This window comes from Musa acuminata, chromosome BXJ2-9 (assembly GCF_036884655.1).
Source record: "Musa acuminata AAA Group cultivar baxijiao chromosome BXJ2-9, Cavendish_Baxijiao_AAA, whole genome shotgun sequence".
NCBI lineage: Eukaryota > Viridiplantae > Streptophyta > Magnoliopsida > Zingiberales > Musaceae > Musa > Musa acuminata.
In genome coordinates this window covers 45,980,177-46,001,443 of record NC_088346.1, presented here as the reverse complement: position 1 = coordinate 46,001,443, position 21,267 = coordinate 45,980,177, and the positions used below count along the sequence as shown (strand labels likewise).

Genomic DNA, 21,267 nt, shown 5'->3' with positions numbered 1-21,267 from the left:
CGGCCAGCGACCAACATCGCTGAGAAAAGTGAAGCTTCACCCTTTGGCTAGCGACCAATGCCATTGCATTCCTAAGAGGCTCCGTGGTCAATCCTCATCTTCCTCACCGCGGTAGTCTTCGTTGATCTGTCAATATTCGACAAACTTAAGGAGAATGAAGGGAACGCTTGCGCCATCACAGCAACAGCAATCGCAACAGCAGCAGTAGCGATCTACACTTATCTTACTCATGAAGCCTCTCGCTTGTAAACAATTGCAAGATTGGTATCCTTGTCAGGAGCACCATCTTGCGGGGGCATGATAGAAGATAAGATTTTCCTAACTATATGAGGAAATTTCTCATTCTGTTGAGGAAAATCCTCTATTCTGTTAGGGAAATCCTCCCTCAGAATGAACATGTTAATAGATTCAAGCTAAAGCTATTTCATTTCTACAATAAAGCTTCTTCAATTATTATTTTTATCTTCTATTATTTCTATCATGGTATTTATTGTTTTTATCTTCTATTATTTCTATCACAGCAAACGTATGAGTTTAATCTTCCCAGCCAAGCTGAAATTTGACTGTGCCGATGATCAGTCCACATTAATATCACATCCACCACATTAATATCTCACATCAGTCCACTTTGTTTCTCCTTCTTTGTTTTGGAACTTAGAATTACTGATAACTAAATATATCACCCTTATTCACATCTTCATGTAGTTTTAGAAGATGTGAATAATAACAATAATAGTTATGCTCCATGGTCCTTTAATCTGACTTGAGAGCCTGTCTAAAGTCAATATTTGAAATTTCATGAGAACCTATCCAAAATCATTATTTAAATCTGACATGAAATTTCATCGTGAATAATAACAATCAATTGATTAAACAATCAAGTGGACTCGGAGGGAGTGGCATAAAATCGCAATACTAGATTTACGAATTGGCATGTTAAAAGGATTGGTTGAGTTATTAGAGCTTTAGTTGAGTGATTGAAGGTTCCGTTGTCGTGTCAAGGGATCGTTAATGCACGTCCATGTCCCTCTTAGATTATGGTTATCGATGTTTTTTTGATGATTTTTTAAGATACAAATTGTACAAGCTGTGAAGTGTCATGTTTGGTTGCTTGGAAGCATAGGGGTCAAAACAATCTATTTGCTCTATTATGGCAAATATTTGTAGATATTGGATCATATAAGTTAGTGAAGCACAAGAATTTCCTTCATGTTTATAATAGGGTGAATTAGAAGTTGGCATGTAGAGTTAGACTTATTATTGTCGGATGGGCCTCCGATGCGTTCAAAAGTCAAAAATGTTATCAATGAGACGCGTCATATTATTAGTAGTGACAGAAGAAGGACTTTATTTCACACTACTCAAACACACATCCAACTCAAACATAGATGCCAGTAACAGACATTGGCATCCTTATTCATCATGGCACACATTGGTTGGCTAAGCCAGCATCACGTAGACTCCAAATTCAGTGAGATACTCTGTAGTTGCTTGTCCGAAGAAACCCTTAATCTCGTCATATTCTACGTTGACTTCAAAAAAGGTTCCACCCCCACCTCCATATGGACCGTATGTCTTTCCAAGATTGGTGGTAAACGTGAGCTGAGAGACGCATGGAAATTCAGAACAGTCGTATTTGACATACCCAGAAACGGAGGTGAGGTATTCATCTTGCATGAGAGTAAACTGCAAGGCAATTAGAGCGATGATACATTTAGCGATTTATATATTTGATAGCAGGTATTAGTAGGAGGGAGGGGAAGGCAAAATAATAGATGCATGGATGGATGGATGGAGGTCGGAGAGGCATGCCTGGAATAGTTCACCGCCGGGGCCTCCATATCTGGGAGTTACGCGAGTGGTTCCGTCGATGTCGAAGGTTATCTTAATGGAGTTTACGCATGAAGCAGCGCCAATGCTGATGCCAGTGATTTTGTCTGCAGGTTCCATGGCCTAACGAGACTCGTTGTCGCATGGACATTTGCGGACGCCCCCTCGGGCATGCGCGGCCGTCTTGATATGGTTTGAAGCCTGCACCACCATGCATCATCCATCACAAACCACATAGAGTAGAATAGAAACTGCAGTACTACATAATAGATAGGCCTCCATCTAAAGGAAGCAAAGCTATATTCTTTCGGTGGAGGCAGAGTATCTATACAGCGTCTCTCTCACCATCAGCGAGCTTATGAATGAAGGAACTCCTCTCACACCGGATGATATGCAAACACAGTCGACTCGATGGGGGGAGAGAGGATGGATGGGGGGGTATTTATAGAACCGAAAGGTGCATCAAGTTGTCCAATATTTATGTATGAATGGAACTTGTATTACTTAAAGCATTGGATTCATATTGACCATTTATAGGTTGGATTACTTAAAATATGACTTCCAAGTAGTCAATCTCAATCCAAAGTCGGTAGAAATATTATCACTCCATGCTTATCTTCATTTATAATACGAATGGCTTGGATTAAATCTTTATACGAATGATCCTATCTTCTACGTGTATTAACATCAAGCAGTCTCTCTTTTCTTCTTTTTCTTTTCTTCCTTTTCGGTTCAAACATGACTGTGCGATATCTTAACACCGCCTTCTTACCTTTGAATTCAAACTGGACAAAACAAATAGGGCTGATCATTTTCCACTGCATGCCGATCAGAAGACTCCCGGGAGTATTTTACTATTTTATTTTGATTAAAGAACTTTTACGAATAATACTCTTCTAGTCTTTCATTATGAATTTATGTTTGTCTCGTAGACCAATGTGCTTCGGTCATATTTAATTAAAATACCATAATAGAAATACTGTGGGCTTAATCTTCCAAGCCAAACTAGTGAAATTTGACATCACCACATTAGTATATTTATCTTGTATCTGAAAATAATGACTCCTTCAAACGATCATACCATTGTTCATAATTCTGCAATAGACTTATTTTGGAAAGTTCTAGTAATGTAAGTTAAATTTAAACCAATTGTTACCAATCCTATACATGTCCATGGAGATACTTGATTATGTCAATAGTTTTGCTATATTTGAATCATGATTTTAATTTATATTTTTTTATCTTCTTAAATATCACAACAATGGAATGAGAATAACAAAAAAATAATTTTTTTAAAATATTTTTACCTATTATTTTTATATTTCTATCCGTAAAATCATTGACGTTAGGATTAATGGACCTAGATGTTTTACTTTCATAATTATAAATATTTCAATTTAAATTTTCAGGTCTAGAGACCAGGATAATAAGGTATAACTATAGAGAATAAACTATAATTAGTCTAAAAAAATTGATAGTGAATATTTAATTTAAATCGATTGAATATTCGATAAATACTTCTGTGTGGATGACATCTTAATCTAAAAACCATTCAAACTTTCGTAATATGACATCAAAGTCATTATTTAAAACTTCATAGAAGAATAATACTCTTCTAGAATAATTAATATGACATAAAAGTCATTATTTAAAATTTCATAGAAGAATAATTAAAAGACCAACAGAGCGATACTATGAACTTAATCTTCCGAGGGACGTTGTAGATGATCCATTCCCATCCACCACACTATTACATCGATCTTGTATATGAAAATAATGTATCCTTCAAATTTGACCGTTGGAAAGTTCAAGTTTCTGAGTAATGGAAGTTAAATTTAAATCAATTATTACCAATTCTATACATGTACAAGGAGACACATGATTATACTAATAGTTTTGCTATATTTAAATCAATATTTTAGTTTATATATATTTTTTGTATCTTCTTAAATATCGCAACAATAGTATGAGAACAACAAAGAAATTTTTTTTTTTATATATTTTTACCTATTGTTTTTATGTTTTCATCGGTAAGATCGATGACGTTAGGGTAAATGGATCTAAATATTTTACTTTTATAATTATAGGGATTCTAATATAAATTTTTTAGGTCTAGAGACCAGAATAATCTATAATTAATTTTAAAAAAAATTAATAGTCAATATTTAATTTAAATTGAGTAGATATTCGATGGATACATTCATATATAGATGACATCTTAATCTTAAAAAAACATTCAAACTTTCATAGTGACCATTTAAGTGTTTGAAAGAATTCAATACTTCTCCTACTTGGGGGTCAGTAAATTAATATAACATCAAAGTCATTATTTAAAACTTCACGATCGTTCTTTAGTCGATCCTTCCACCCATGTACACCAACTCGATTATCCTCTCTATATAACCAACATGGGACATATTGAATGCACCAAGATTAGAATCCATAATATACAGATTGGCATGTATGCATCTCATATCACATAACATATCAGAAATCATATTCTAGCCTTTCAATTATGTCGAAGTATGCACGACTATTGGCTTCATTTGGTCATATTTTAATTAAAAGACACGCAAAAAGTATGACTTTGATCTTCCAAGCCAAACTAACATTATTTATTGGGTTAATAATAATAACAATAATAATAATAATAATTTATTGTTATTATAATTATTTATGCTCCTCCTCTTTTCAAATATGACTTGAGAGCCCATCCAAATTCATTATTTGAAATTTCATCATGACTATCGGATTTTTATTTTGAATGACAATATATTCAAATATTAGTAGTTTCATCTTAAGCCTAAAATGATGTATACAATACAATAAAACGATAAAAATAAAAGCATCGAATCAATCTATTAACATCATGACATTTGGCTTGATACAAATATAAGGTTTTCTCAAGTGAGTGACACACCTACATGTATCTCAAATTTAGCGCAAAATATGATAGTTTTGTTCAAGGCTACGGTCCATAACAAATATAATGTAGTTTAGATTTTGACTTCAAAAATGGATGAGAGAAAATAAATAGTAAAATTATAATTTTTATGATCGTATATTTATATGCTATAATTTATACCATATTAGCACTTGAAATTTATGATGCTATGCTTCTTTTCACAATTTCGATCTCTTTTAAAGAGTATATAAATGTATATATCTACCCTCCTTGTAATGGTCATCCACTTAGAAGAATTTGTTAATTATAAAAGGCTTGTTATGACTTTAAATAATCATGTCCAACATTATTTATCGAATTTACTTTTATGATGATGTCATCATGACTTCAATTGAGTATCTACGATATTTCTCTATTAAGGTATGACTATGACGATGTTATATCATATAAGTTAGTGAAGTACAAGTATTTCTTTATTGTTTTTAATTGATACATCGAGTTCGACTTGTTATTATTACCGGATAGACCCACGGTGTGTTTGAAAGTCACAAATGTTAACAAAGAGACACGTCATATTATTAGTAGTGGCATATAATTGAAAATAGATTTTATTTCACACAACTCAAACAAACACCCAACTTAAACATAGATGCCAATAACAAATAGTTTCATCCTTATTCATCATGGCACACAAAGAGATAGATATTAAACACCCAGCAAGAGTGGCACACATAGAGATAGAAATTAAACACCCTCTACAAGGGTTGGCTAAGCCAGCATCACGTAAACTCCAAAAGCATTGGGATATTCAGTAGTTGGATGACTAAAGAAGCTTTTAATCTCATCATATTTTATAGTAAAAGTGAAAATCTTATAATTTAATTTTTGATATTCATATGATAGTACTATTTTATTATTTTCAAGAGAATGTTATTCCTCAAATCACTTAAAGAATTGAAGAGATTGAATAATAAAATAACATTGATGAATTTCCACATGATGTTGGTATCGTCGCTAATGATCTTATAGAATAAACACAATAGATAGTTTTGAGAATATCTCAAAAGAAAAAAAGATCTGTTATTTTTTTATTATTATGTGGTATATCTATAGGAATCATATTATGACATATTAATCAAATGGATATTTCATTATTTTCATAAGTGATGAAAAATAGTGATTTTGAAAATTGATATAGTGAAGAAAAAAAGAGTTGAAATCAATAAACCAGAATAGTAAATGAGAACTCATCGAATTACCTAATAACTATAAAAGAGTCTATTATATAAACATGACTCAAAGAGTAATAACGAATGATATAAAAATCAGATATTTGGTCAAAATTTTTACTCATAAGGAAAGCATTGATCAAAATGAGATATTTTCTTTAGTTTTTTAAATAAACTTGTTAAGAATTGTCATGACATTAGTAGCTTATTATGATTTGAGTTACATTATTTGAATGTAAAAATAATTTTTTTTTATGAAAATCTAGATTTATATAGATAACTTAAACGATTCGTATAGAAAATTAAAAAAAATAAAATTTGGTATGCAAATTTAGAAAATCCATTATGATATTAAACAAACTTCTACATAATCATGTATAAAGTTTTTTTATACTATTACTTTATTCAAATTTTAAAAAATACTATTGATCAATATTTAGATATGATAATTAGTAGGAGCTAATTTATTATATTGGTCTATATGTAGATAATATTTTTCTTACTAATAGGGATCATGGTTCATTGTATCAAACCAAAAAAAAATTTCACAATGAATTTTAAGATAATTGATATGAATGAGGCATCCTACGTAATTAGTATTGAGATATTTAGTGATAGATATTAAGGATTGCTAGGTTATCTTAAAAAATATCTATTAATCTAGTCATAGTGTGATTTAATATACAACTTTATTCAACAAATGATTAGATTAAAAATTTTGATCAAACCAAGTGTTTTTAAAATAACATTAAAAAATCTGATAAAGAAAAATATTTATTATGTATGCGCAATTGAAATTCTATTATGCTCAAGCTTGTATCAAACCATATATCAATTTTGTAGTCAGAATACTGAATATATATTAGAGTTATCTGTTACAAAGAAAATAATATGATATATAGAAGAGACGAAGGATTATATGCTCACATATATGAAAATAGATTAGCTTGGAATAATAGTATTTTCAAATGTTGATTTTATAAATTACCTCTATAATAAGAAGTCCACTTTATATTTTATTATTAAGTAATATATTATTATATTTTTAATAATAAAAGCTGATTTTATGGTATGCTTTGAGGTTACTAATCAAACTTTATGATTGTAAAATTTTATCTCAGGACTTGATATGATCAGACTTAATTGTCAAGTCATTGAAGATAATTTGTGACATATCATAGTAGTTTTTTATATAAGAATAGCAAGTACTCTAGCAATTCTATGCATTATGGTAAAAAATACTTGGTGGTTAAAGAAAAGAGTTTAGAAATAATTAATATCAATTAAAAACATGAGTTATATTATAATTGATTTCTAATTCATTCACTTAAAACTTATAGTCTAAAGCAGTTGTAAAGAATATATTATTATGATTGGGTTTTTGAATAACCCATAAAAGATATGGTGATATATGTTTAAGTAGATATTATAATTGATCTTTTTATTTATGTAATTAAAATTATTTATTTCTGCTATCTTATTTATATTCATGTATGTACATATTATGATTGAATGTGCTAATAGGATTTTGATAAATAGATAAATTATAAGAGACATGTTTTACTATAATAGGAAGGACTAATAGCGTTATGGTATATAGAAGAAAGTATTAAATTTATGACAAACGATCGGTATGACTCACATTAGCAATTAGACTTAATGTGGTATTATTATGTTTATTAGACTTATTTACCTATTTTATAAAATTTATGTGCTTGTGTAAAATATTTTTTCAAAGATTTAGAATCTAATTAATAAAATTATTTTTAAATAATATTTGTTTTATTATGATATGATTTCTTAAGATATGATATTGATGGGAGGGACTCTTTTTATTATAAACTTCATTAATCCTATCAAACTTGATTTATCAAATTTACTTTTGTGACAATCTCATGGCGACTTCAATTGAGTGTTTATGATATTGCTCAATTAAGGTACGACTATGGAGATGTTACAGCATGTAAGCTAGTGAATTTATAGTAGGATGACTTTGAAGTGAGCATGGTAAGTTCGACTTATTATTACCGAATGGGCCAACAATGTGTTGAAAAGTCACAGACGTCACCAATGAGACACATCATAGCATTAATAAGATAGACTTTGTTTCACACTACTCAAACACACACCCAACTCAAACATAGATGCCAGTAACAGACATTGGCATCCTTATTCATCATGGCACACAGAGATAGAGATAGATAGTCAACACCCTCCACAAGGGTTGGCTAAGCCAGCATCACGTAGACTCCAAATGCAGTGAGATACTCTGTAGTTGCTTGTCCGAAGAAGCCCTTAATCTCGTCATATTCTACGTTGACTTCAAAAAAGGTTCCACCCCCACCTCCATATGGACCGTATGTCTTTCCAAGATTGGTGGTAAACGTGAGCTGAGAGACGCATGGAAATTCAGAACAGTCGTATTTGACATACCCAGAAACGGAGGTGAGGTATTCATCTTGCTTGAGAGTAAACTGCAAGGCAATTAGAGCAATGATACATTTAGCGATTTATATATTTGATAGCAAGTATTAGTAGGAGGGAGGGGAAGGCAAAATAATAGATGCATGGATGGATGGATGGAGGTCGGAGAGGCATGCCTGGAATAGTTCACCGCCGGGGCCTCCATATCTGGGAGTTACACGAGTGGTTCCGTCGATGTCGAAGGTTATCTTAATGGAGTTTACGCATGAAGCAGCGCCAATGCTGATGCCAGTGATTTTGTCTGCAGGTTCCATGGCCCAACGAGACTCGTTGTCGCATGGACATTTGCGGACGCCCCCTCTGGCATGCGCGGCCGTCTTGATATGGTTTGAAGCCTGCACCACCATGCATCATCCATCACAAACCACATAGAGTAGAATAGAAACTGCAGTACTACATAATAGATAGGCCTCCATCTAAAGGAAGCAAAGCTATATTCTTTCGGTGGAGGCAGAGTATCTATATAGCGTCTCTCTCACCATCAGCGAGCTTATGAATGAAGGAACTCCTCTCACACCGGATGATATGCAAACACAGTCGACTCGATGGGGGGAGAGAGGATGGATGGGGGGGTATTTATAGAACCGAAAGGTGCATCAAGTTGTCCAATATTTATGTATGAATGGAACTTGTATTACTTAAAGCATTGGATTCATATTGACCAATTATAGGTTGGATTACTTAAAATATGACTTCCAAGTAGTCAATCTCAATCCAAAGTCGGTAGAAATATTATCACTCCATGCTCATCTTCGTTTATAATACGAATGGATTTATAATACGAATGGTTTGCATTAAATCTTTATACGAATGATCCTATCTTCTACGTGTATTAACATCAAGCAGTCTCTCTTTTCTTTTTTTTCTTTCCTTCCTTTTCGGTTCAAACATGACTGTGCGATATCTTAACACCGCCTTCTTACCTTTGAATTCAAACTGGACAAAACAAATAGGGCTGATCATTTTCCACTGCATGCTGATCAGAAGACTCCCGGGAGTATTTTACTATTTTATTTTGATTAAAGAACTTTTACGAATAATACTCTTCTAGTCTTTCATTATGAATTTATGTTTGTCTCGTAGACCAATGTGCTTCGGTCATATTTAATTAAAATACCATAATAGCAATACTGTGGGCTTAATCTTCCAAGCCAAACTGGTGAAATTTGACATTGTAGATGATCCATTTCCATTCACCACACATTAGTATATCTATCTTGTATCTGTAAATAATGAATCTATTATTTCATACTTTTTTAACAGACTCCAAGCCAAACTATTGAAATTTGACATTTTAGATGATCCATTCCCATTCACCACACATTAGTATATCTATCTTGTATCTAAAAACAATGAATCCATTATTTCATACTTTTTTAACAGACTTACTGTTGAAAATTTTAAGTTTCCAGTAGTAATAGAAGTTGAATTTAAACCAATTGTTGCTGATCCGATGGAGATACATGATTATGCCAATAGTTTTACTATATTTGAATCAAGATTTTAGTTTATATTTTTTTGTATCTTATTAAATATCGCAACAACAGTATGAGAACAACAAAGAAATATTTTTTAATTTTTATCTTTTTATCTATTATTTTTATATTTTCATCCGTAAAATCGATAACATTAAGATAATTGATTTAAATTTAACTTCCATTACTCGAAACTTGAACTTTCCAATGAAGGATACATTATTTTCATATACCAGATAGATGTAATAGTGTGGTAGATGGGAATGGATCATCTTCAATGTCGAAGATTAAGCTCATAGTATTGCTTTGCTGTCTTTTAATTAAATATGAACGAAGCCCAATGGTGTAGGAGACAAACATAAATGCATAATGAAAGACTAGAAGAGTATTATTCTTTTATGCATAATTAAATAATGACTTTGATGTCATATTAATTTTAATAATCCCAGCAGGATTAGTATGAAATTCTTTCAAAAAAAGTAAATGGTTTATCTTATGTATCTATTGAATAACCTCAGCAGGATTAGAATGGAATTTTGATGCATAATTCTTTCAACAAAGTAAATGGTTAATTTTAATAACCCCAGTAGGAAAGTTTGGTTTTTATATTAAGAAATCATCCATGTATCTATTGAATATCCACTCGATTTAAATTAAATATTGACTATCAATTTTTTTCAAAATAATTATAGATTAATATTAAAATCTCGAAAGTGAAAGATCTAAGTCCATTTACCGTAACATCATCGATTTTACTAACGAAAATATAAAAATAATAGGTAAACAAGTAAAAAAAAAATTATTATTCTCATACTGTTGTTGTGATATTTAACAAGATAAAAAAATATAAACTAAAATATTGATTTAAATATAGCAAAACTATTGGTATAATCATGTATCTCCATGTAAATTGGTAATAATTAGTTTAAATTCAACTTTTATTACTACTCAAACTTGGACTTTCCAACAGTCCAATTTGAAGGATACATTATTTTCAGGTGCAAGATAGATGTAATAGTTTGGTGGATGGGAATGGATCATATAATATGTCCAATTTCACTAGTTTGGCTTGGAAGATTAAACTCACAGTATTTATTGCTTTGCTGGTCTTTTAATTAAATATGACCAAAGCCCAAATATCAGGAAGACAAACATAAATGCAAAAGACTAGAAGAGTATTATTCTTGTCTGAAGTCTTAAATAATGACTTTGAGGATTAGCATTGAATTCTTCCAAACACGTAAATGGTTATTATGAAAGTTTGAATGTATTTTAGATTAAGATGCCATTCAAACATAGATGTATATTTAAATTAAATATTGACTATCAATTTTTTTTTAAACTAATTATATATTACCTTTGTAGTTAGACCTTCTTATTATATGGTATCTAGATTTCAAAATTTTATATTAAAATTCTTATAATTATAAAAGTAAAACATCTAAGTCAATTTATCCTAATGTTGTCAATTTTATTGATAAAAATATAAAAATAATAGGTAAAAAAATAAAACTTTTTTTTAAAATCTTTCTTTGTTGTTCTCATTCTGTTTTTGCGATATTTAAGAAGATACAAAAAAATATAAACTAAAATCTTGATTCAAATATAGTAAAACTATTGGCATAATCATGTATCTCCATCGAGGATCGGTAACAATCGGTTTAAATTCAACTTACATTACTACTCTGAAACTTGAACTTTCCAACAGTAAGTATGCTAAAAAAGTATGAAATAATAGTATGATCATTTGAAGGATTCATTATTTTCAGATACAATACTAATGTGGTGAATGGGAATGGATCATCTACGATGTCACATTTCACTAGTTTGGCTTGGAAGATTAAGCTCATAGTATTGCTTTTCTGATCTTTTAATTAAATATGACAAACATAAATTCATAATGAAAGACTAGAAGAGTATTGTTCTTACTAGTTCTTTAATAAAAAATAAAATAGTAAAAGACTCCCGGGAATCTTCTGATCAGCTTGAATTAATAGTGGAATCCACATTGGTTCTTAAATTTTTAAAACCATGGAAAACTCTTTCCAGTTCTCTCTCCTCAAAACCATGGAAAACCACAGTGATAAGAGAAAGAGAGATTTGGATTAATCGAAGACCAGCATGGAGTGATAATATTTCTATTGACTTGGAAGTCATATTCTAAGTAATCCAACAGACTTAACTATAAATGGTCATTATGAATCCAAAGCTTTAATTTTTATGTTATCGATGATGTTATCCACACATAAACCTAACTAAAAAGAAGAAAACAGCAAAGAACTCAATCCTCTCGGTTTGAAGTAAAACATTGACTTGGAAGCGGTCCCCTTACTGCTTCTTTCTTTCTGTATTGTTGTTACAAGTTCCATTCATACATAAATATCGGACAACTTCATGCACCTTTTGGTTCTATAAATACCGCCCCATCCATCCTCTCTCTCCCCATCGAGTCGAGTGTGTTTGCATATCATCCGGTGTGAGAGGAGTTCCTTCATTCATAAGCTCGCTGATGGTGAGAGAGACGCTATATAGATACTCTGCCTCCACCGAAATAATATAGCTTTACTTCCTTTAGAGGGAGGCCTATCTATTATGTAGTACTGCAGTTTCTATTCTACTCTATGTGGTTTCTGATGGATGATGCATGGTGTTGCAGGCTTCCAACCTGATCAAGACGGCCGCGCATGCCCGAGGGGGCGTCCGCAAATGTCCATGCGACAACGAGTCTCGTTGGGCCATGGAACCTGCAGACAAAATCACTGGCATCAGCATTGGCGCTGCTTCATGCGTAAACTCCATTAAGATAACCTTCGACATCGACGGAACCACTCGCGTAACTCCCAGATATGGAGGTCCCGGCGGTGAACTATTCCAGGCATGCCTCTCCAACCTCCATGCATCTATTCTTTTGCCTTCCCCTCCCTCCTTCTAATACCTGCTATGAAATATATAAGTCGCTAAATGTATCATCGCTCTAATTGCCTCGCAGTTTACTCTCATGCAAGATGAATACCTCACCTCCGTTTCTGGGTATGTCAAACACGACTGTTCTGAATTTCCATGTGTATCTCAACTCACGTTTACCACCAATCTTGCAAAGACATACGGTCCATATGGAGGTGGGGGTGGAACCTTTTTCGAAGTCAATGTAGAATATGACGAGATTAAGGGCTTCTTTGGCCATGCAACTGAAGAGTATCTCACTGCATTTGGAGTCTACGTGATGCTGGCTTAGCCAATCCTTGTGTGCCATGATGAATAAGGATGCCAATGTCTGTTACTGGCATCTATGTTTGAGTTGGGTGTGTGTTTGAGTAGTGTGAAATAAAGTCTATCTTCTGTCACTACTAATAATGTGATGCGTCTCATTGATAACATTTTCGACTTTTGAACACATCGTAGGCCCATCCGATAATAATAAGTCTAACTCTACATGCCAACTTCTAAGTCACCCTATTATAAACAAGAGGGAAATTCTTGTGCTTCACTAACTTATATGATCTAATATCTGCAAATATGTGCCATAATAGAGCAAATAGATTGTTTCGACCCCTATGCTTCCAACCAACCAAACAAGACACTTCACAGCTTGTACAATTTGTATCTTAAAAAATCATCAAAAAAACATCGATAAACATAATCTAAGAGGGTCATGGACGTGCATCAACAATCCCTTAACACGACAATGAAACCTTCAATAACTCAACTAAAGCTCTAATAACTCAACCAATCCTTTTAACATGCCAATTCGTAAATCTAGTATTGCGATTTTATGCCGCTCCCTCCGAGTCCACTTGATTGTTATTATTCACGATGTAATTTCACATCAAATTTAAATAATAATTTTGGACAGGATCTTATGAAATTTTAAATAATGACTTTAGACCGGCTCTCAAGTCAGATTAAAGGACCACGGATCATAATTATTAATGTTGTTATTCACATTTTCCAAAACTACATGAAGATATATTTAGTTATCAATAATTCTATGTTCAAAAACAAAGAAGGAGAAACAAAGTGGACTTATGTGAGATATTAATGTGGTGGATGTGATATTAATGTGGACTGATCATCTATTGCTGATTAAACTGATAGTTTTGTTGGTCTTACAATTGAATATGACCCGAGCCCGATGGTCATGAAGATAAAACAAGAGGGAAGTACTATTGCTGATTATCTACAGAATATAAAGATTATCATTGATAACTTAGCCTTGATAGGTCATTCCCTTAGTGATAAACAAGTTGCAGTCCATATCCTCAATGGCCTAGAAGACGAGTACAAGGAATTGGCAGCAGCAATATGGGCATGTGATTCACCGGTGTCCTTCGAAGAACTCTACGACAAGCTGACTTACTTTGAGATATTTCTAAAGTGCGACGACAAACTACCAGGACCATCCATCACAGCTTAAGTCAATCACAAATCTATGAGGAGGGGCAATCCATATAACAAGATTGTCAACAAAGGTTTTACCAAGATGCCTTTTGAACCTATGAGCTTCAACCAAAACATCCCTCCTCTTCATCAACATTCCAATCACAACAACCAAGGTGGCTACTTCAATCATCAGCAGTCCTAGCACCCTCAACACACAAACCAACAAAGAGTTATTTGCCAACTATGTGATAAAGTCGGTCACTCTGCAAAGGCCTATCGATCTCGACCTAGATTTCTTGCTCAATCACATTGGCCTCAAGCAAATCTCATGACTACTCCAAACACGAATGATCATAATTGGATCGTGGATTCTAACGCATCCCACCACATCACCTCTGATCTCCAGAACTTGTCAATCCATAACAACTATTGTGGAAATGAGGACATCATCATCGATGACGGTAAAAGAATTTCTATTACTCATACTGGTTCCACATTGCTTAATTCACTTACCACAACTTTTACACTCGATGATGTTTTATGTGCACCTTACATTAAACAAAATCTTATTTTCGTTTCTCAATTTTGAAAACAAAATAATACATCCATTGAATTCTTTCCTAACTCTTTTCTTGTCAAGGATTTGAGCACGGGAGTATCCTTGATCTAAGGTCAGAATAAAGATAATGTTTATGAATGACTGTTAGTTCCACAAAAAAAATTGCCCATTGCTTACTCCTCAGTTGCAGCTCCAATTGATGTGTGGCATCGTCATCTCGATCATCCTCTCTCTCTATCCAAAATAAATTACTCTCTTGTTATTCTCTTCCAACTCTGACAAACAATAGCATTCTCACTTATTGTGATACGTGTCTCAATAATAAAAGTCAGACTTCCTTTTGATACTTTCTCCATATCATGTTCTAAACCATTTGAAATTAGTTATACTGATATTTGGGGCCCTGCTCCCGTCACTTCTTTTGATAAATTTAGATTTTATGTTATTTTTATAGACTATTTTACTAAGTACACATAGATATACCCTCTTCGTCATAAATAAGAAGTTTCAACAATCTTCACCAACTTTAAAAAGCTGGTTGCAAACTTCTTTCAGTCTACAATTAAAACAGTCTACTCTGATGGTGGAGGTGAATATCAAGCCCTCACATCCTATCTCTCTGCCTGTGGCATCCAACACCTTAAGTCACCTCTACACACTCTTCAACTAGTAGGCTCTGCTGAACGCAAACATCGATATATCGTAGAAACTGGTCTCACACTTCTACATCAAGCCTCCATGCCAACAACCTTTTGGTCTATCGCCTTTCAAGCTGCCGTCTATCTTATTAATAGTCTGTTCACTCCAATTCTCCAATACCAGTCTCCATTTGAAAAATTATTTTTTAAATCTCCAAACCTTCAAAAACTTAAAATATTTAGTTGTTTATGTTATCCATGGACTACGTCCCTATGCCCCACACAAGATAGCGCCAAGATGTAAACCTTGCATCTTCATAGGATATTCTCTTGAACATAATGCCTTTTGGTGCTACGAACCAAAAACTCAAAAAGTCTTTATTTCACGTTATGGTGTTTTTGTGGAGTCTGCCTTTCTATTTCAAAACCATGAGTCTTCTCCCATACAGGCCACTCTAACAACTATACATCATTGGAGTATTCTATCAATCCCCTCAAACAAACTTCTTCCCACACCATCCAGTCCTTTTCTTCAAGATCCACACTCTTTTATTCTCCCGGTTCAACAGCTCCCCACTCCCTTCATTCCTTCTCTTCCTTCTTCACAAGCCTCCCCTAATACTAAAGTAATATCCTCAGAAATACAATAACCTTCTTTATCTAGTGCCACTGATATACTTCAGCCTATCCCGACCCCTGTTGACGCATCTCCACCACCCATACCAATAACACAACTTACAGTTCCTAGACATCTAATGACACCACGCTCAAAAAGTGGTATCTTTAAACCACGTTAGGTTCTCGACCTGCATGCTATCACCAAATCCTCTCCCGAGACCAATGAACCCACCACAATTACTCAAGTCCAAAAATCTCCTCACTAGCGTAAAGCCATGTGTGAAGAATATGATGCTCTACTCCATAACTCCATATGGACTCTTGTACCTTTTCATCCTACACAAAACATCATCGGGTGTAAATGGGTCTTCCGAATTAAACGGAACCCCAACAGGTCCATTGCTCGATATAAAGCACGATTAGTAGTCAAATGGTTTCATCAATGATCTGGAGTTGACTTCACAAAGACTTTTAGTCCTATAGTTAAACCCACAACAATTCGCCTTATTCTAAGTTTGGCTATCTCCAAAGGCTGGCATTTACGACAACTGGATATTAACAATGCCTTTTTATAGGGGACTCTAACTGAAGATGTCTTTATGCAGCAACCCCTTAGCTTTGTTCATCACCAGTATCCGAGACATGTCTGCAAATTACAAAAAGTCATTTATGGACTCCATCAAGCTCCAAGAGCTTGGTATATTGAACTTGGATCGTTTTTTATATCAACTGGCTTCATCAACTCCAAGTCTGATATCTCTTTATTCCTACGACAATAACATGGAAATACAATATATCTTCTAGTATATGTAGATGATATTATTGTTATAGGCAATGATCCCTTGGAAATTCAAACATTTTTAAAGCAATTGGTCGATTGATTCTCCCTCAAGGATTTAGGACCCTTGAGCTACTTTCTGGGAGTGGAAGCAACATTTACATCCTCAGATCTCCTCCTCTCACAGAGAAAGTATATTCGTGAGAGATAGTATATTCAAGATTTATTATAAAAGACAAATATGCAGGATGCAAAAGAAGTTACTAATCCTCTCTCTACTAATAAATCACTCAAATTATATGTGATGGCAGCCCTACCACGGACTCAACTCAATACTGACATGTACTTGGCTCCTTACAGTACTTGGCTCTCACCCGTTCAGATATCTCATTTGCAGTCAATAAATTATCTCAATACATGCACCATCCTTCTGCTATGCGTTGGTCTACGGTTAAATGAATTTTGTGGTATCTTAAAGACACCCTTAATCATGGTCTCTTTTTCTACAAAACCACTCCACTTTATCTCCATGTCTTTGTTGATGCTGATTGGGCGGGACACTTTGATGATAGAACCACCACGTCAGGGTATATCGTCTTTCTTGGGTCTAATCCAATTAGTTGGAGTTCTAAGAAGCAAAAGATAGTGGCTCGGTCTACAACTGAAGCTAAATATCATTCTATTGCTACCGCTGCTGCTAAACTCAATTGGGTCACAAATCTCCTCAAGGAACTCAAAGTCAGCTCTACCCATACTCCTACAATATATTATGACAATGTTGGAGCTATCTACTTATGTGTCAATCCAGTGTTCTACTCACGCATGAAACATATTACCATCGACCTTCACTTCGTGCAAAATCAAGTTGTCAGACATCAATTTCGTGTCTCTCATGTCCATACGACTAATCAACTAGTAGACTCACTCACGAAGCCTCTAGCCCGCAAACTATTTTTGTTGTATCGGTCCAAAATCGATATTAGCTCGATCTTGCCGGGGGCATAATAATAGAGAGATTTTCTCAACTGCATGAGGAAATCTCTCTGCTCTTTCATCATGTATAAATAGACTTCATATAATACTAATTGAAATGTGCTTTTCTCTTTTCCTTTACAATTTCATTCTTCATTCTCTTATTTTATTGATTGTATTTCTAATAATAAGTGTCAAATTCACGAGGAAACAAACCTCTTTGCAACAAGACAGTTTTCATCATCAGATTGGATCTTATTAACAACCCCTAAAGATTCTCTTGAAGGTAAGTCTATCGGATCCCAAGTGTGAGTTTTGGTGAATGCATCATGTTCTTCATCAGTATCCTTTTTAATTGAGTCAAAGGTTCATATGCCTTTTCAGAATGATGAAGAATACTGGTATGAGAATTTATCTTGAAAGGAGCCGTAGTTGGACTATCGAATTGATGGGTGTTGAGATCTCCTCAACTATGTTGAAGAGACGTCGTAAATCTATCGAGGAAAATCCTTCTCTGTTGAGAAAAACTCTTTCTAACATGTATAAATAGGGAGTATTGTATTGTTTCAACTCAATGTATTCTTCTCATTTGTATTTTATTTCTATCAAATTCTTCTAGACATTGTCACTAAAACTCCGTAATTATCATATACTAATAACTTATTCAGGTCTTCTTACAAGAGAGAAAGAGAGGAAATTTAAAAAAAGAATTTATTTATTTATTTTTCTTTGTTATTCTCATACTGTTGTTGTAATGATATTTACGAAGATAAAGAAAATATCGACTAAAATATTAATTCAAATATAAGAAAACTATTGGCATAATCATGTATCTATAAGTCCATGTAACAATTGGCTTAAATTCAAACTTTGATTAGATTACTATTCGAATCTAGAACTTTCCAACATTCAAGTCTGTCGAAAAATTGTGGATGTGGGAATGTATCATCTACAAAGTCAAATTTCACAAGCTTGGCTTGGAAGATTAAGCTCATCGTATTGCTTGCTGGTCTTGGGATACAAACATAAATGCATAATGAAAGAGTAGAAGAGTATTATTCTCACTAGTTCTTTAATAAAAATAAAATAGTAAAAGACTCCCGGGAGTCTTCTGATCAGCTTGAATTCATAATGAAATCCACATTGGTTCTAGAATATTAATGCCTCTCACCCACTTCTCTCTCTTTCCAGTTCTCTCTCTTCAAAACCATGGAAAACCACAGTGATAAGAGAAAGAGAGATTTGGATTAATGGAAGACTGGCATGGAGTGATAATATTTCTATTGACTTGGAAGTCATATTTTAATAATCCAACAGACTTAACTATAAATGGTCAATATGAATCCAATGCTTAAATTTTTAGGATGAGATAGAGTTTTCATTGTAAAAATAAAAATCATGATTATTCTACTGTTCTATGAAAAATTTTAATGTTTAAAATTAAAATTAAATAATGATAGATTAAATATATGATGCATACTTGTCAATGTCATTCAGAAAATCTTTATCTGGGTTGTAGGTATGTCATTATTGAATCCGAAAAATATAATGATGCCAATTTATAAGAAGAACTAGATCATCTTCTTCTTTCTTCTCATCTTTCATAAAATCACTATAAACAATGAATTATGAATGAAACAAAGATGACTCCTGGGAACCTTTTACTTTTTCTTATTTTTATTAAAGGACCAGTAAGAATAATATTCTAATCTTCCATAACAAAATGTTCATTATGCATTTAATTAAAAGACCATCGGGCTCGGGTCATATTCAATTGTAAGACCAGCATGATAGAAGATAAGATTTTCCTAACTATATGAGGAAATTTCTCATTCTGTTGAGAAAAATCCTCTATTCTGTTAGGGAAATCCTCCCTCCTAATTTGTATAAATAGGAGAAGGAACATGTTAATAGATTCAAGCTAAAGCTATTTCATTTCTACAATAAAGCTTCTTCAATTATTGTTTTTATCTTCTATTATTTCTATCATGGTATTTATTGTTTTTATCTTCTATTATTTCTATCATGGTATCAGAGCCGCTTGTCTAGAGCAAGCTCTCTTCTCGCTGCCAATTCATCATTGGTGTTGTCATTCTGCGAAGCGTCCGTTCACTTCCGCTACGACATCTCTAGTGCTGCTCATCAGCACTGCCCCACCTTTCTTCCTCGTTGTAGCTATTTTCCTTCCTCTTTTGCTACAGCTTCCTCTTCTGTTACAGCTTCCTCCTCTGTTGCAGTTTCCTCCATTGCTGTACTAGCATCACTGCAATATTGCTGTAGATTTCTTCTCTACCGTCGCAGCCGTCGTAATCGCAACCACGACCAACGTCATTGAGAAAAGCGAAGCTTCGCTCTTACCTTCGGCCAGCGACCAACATCGCTGAGAAAAGTGAAGCTTCACCCTTTGGCTAGCGACCAATGCCATTGCATTCCTAAGAGGCTCCGTGGTCAATCCTCATCTTCCTCACCGCGGTAGTCTTCGTTGATCTGTCAATATTCGACAAACTTAAGGAGAATGAAGGGAACGCTTGTGCCATCACAGCAATAGCAATCGCAACAGCAGCAGTAGCGATCTACACTTATCTTACTCATGAAGCCTCTCGCTTGTAAACAATTCTTTGCATCGATCCAAGATTGGTATCCTTGTCAGGAGCACCATCTTGCGGGGGCATGATAGAAGATAAGATTTTCCTAACTATATGAGGAAATTTCTCATTCTGTTGAGGAAAATCCTCTATTCTGTTAGGGAAATCCTCGAACATTTCTACAATAAAGCTTCTTCAATTATTGTTTTTATCTTCTATTATTTCTATCATGGTATTTATTGTTTTTATCTTCTATTATTTCTATCACAGCAAACCTATGAGTTTAATCTTCCCAGCCAAGCTGAAATTTGACTGTGCCGATGATCAGTCCACATTAATATCACATCCACCACATTAATATCTCACATCAGTCCACTATGTTTCTCCTTCTTTGTTTTGGAACTTAGAATTACTGATAACTAAATATATCACCCTTATTCACATCTTCATGTAGTTTTAGAAGATGTGAATAATAACAATAATAGTTATGCTCCATGGTCCTTTAATCTGACTTGAGAGCCTGTCTAAAGTCAATATTTGAAATTTCATGAGAACCTATCCAAAATCATTATTTAAATCTGACATGAAATTTCATCGTGAATAATAACAATCAATTGATTAAACAATCAAGTGGACTCGGAGGGAGTGGCATAAAATCGCAATACTAGATTTACGAATTGGCATGTTAAAAGGATTGGTTGAGTTATTAGAGCTTTAGTTGAGTTATTGAAGGTTCCGTTGTCGTGTCAAGGGATCGTTAATGCACGTCCATGACCCTCTTAGATTATGGTTATCGATGTTTTTTTGATGATTT

At 33.6% G+C, this 21,267-nt stretch overlaps 2 protein-coding genes and 1 long non-coding RNA gene across 3 annotated transcripts; 1 reads left to right on the top strand and 2 right to left on the bottom strand.

Annotated features, from left to right (window-relative positions):
• Positions 1 to 1,298: 1,298 nt before the first annotated feature.
• On the bottom strand, positions 1,299 to 2,226 carry LOC135622194 (uncharacterized). The gene is made up of 3 exons (XR_010491003.1): positions 2,162 to 2,226; positions 1,813 to 2,031; positions 1,299 to 1,686 (listed from the first exon to the last, which is right to left on the bottom strand). It is a non-coding gene; the product is annotated as an uncharacterized LOC135622194 (long non-coding RNA).
• Positions 2,227 to 8,028: 5,802 nt separating this feature from the next.
• On the bottom strand, positions 8,029 to 9,029 carry LOC135621942 (jacalin-related lectin 3-like). The gene is made up of 3 exons (XM_065123574.1): positions 8,928 to 9,029; positions 8,565 to 8,783; positions 8,029 to 8,438 (listed from the first exon to the last, which is right to left on the bottom strand). Exons 1-3 carry the CDS (start codon positions 8,928 to 8,930, stop codon positions 8,193 to 8,195), a joined length of 468 nt encoding a protein of 155 aa, XP_064979646.1. The 5' UTR covers positions 8,931 to 9,029; the 3' UTR covers positions 8,029 to 8,192.
• A 3,286-nt stretch (positions 9,030 to 12,315) lies between these two features.
• On the top strand, positions 12,316 to 13,267 carry LOC135622129 (jacalin-related lectin 3-like). Its single transcript, XM_065123774.1, has 3 exons — positions 12,316 to 12,435; positions 12,580 to 12,798; positions 12,913 to 13,267. The coding sequence occupies exons 1-3, from the start codon at positions 12,433 to 12,435 to the stop codon at positions 13,156 to 13,158; spliced, it is 468 nt and encodes a 155-aa protein (XP_064979846.1). The 5' UTR covers positions 12,316 to 12,432; the 3' UTR covers positions 13,159 to 13,267.
• Positions 13,268 to 21,267: the final 8,000 nt, after the last annotated feature.

Bases quoted from the DNA above. Each gene is read 5' to 3' on its own strand.
- LOC135621942 (XM_065123574.1), bottom strand. The intron at 8,439-8,564 runs GCATGCCTCTCC...ATTGCCTTGCAG, and splicing joins CCGGCGGTGAACTATTCCAG to TTTACTCTCAAGCAAGATGA.
- LOC135622129 (XM_065123774.1), top strand. The intron at 12,799-12,912 runs GCATGCCTCTCC...ATTGCCTCGCAG, and splicing joins CCGGCGGTGAACTATTCCAG to TTTACTCTCATGCAAGATGA.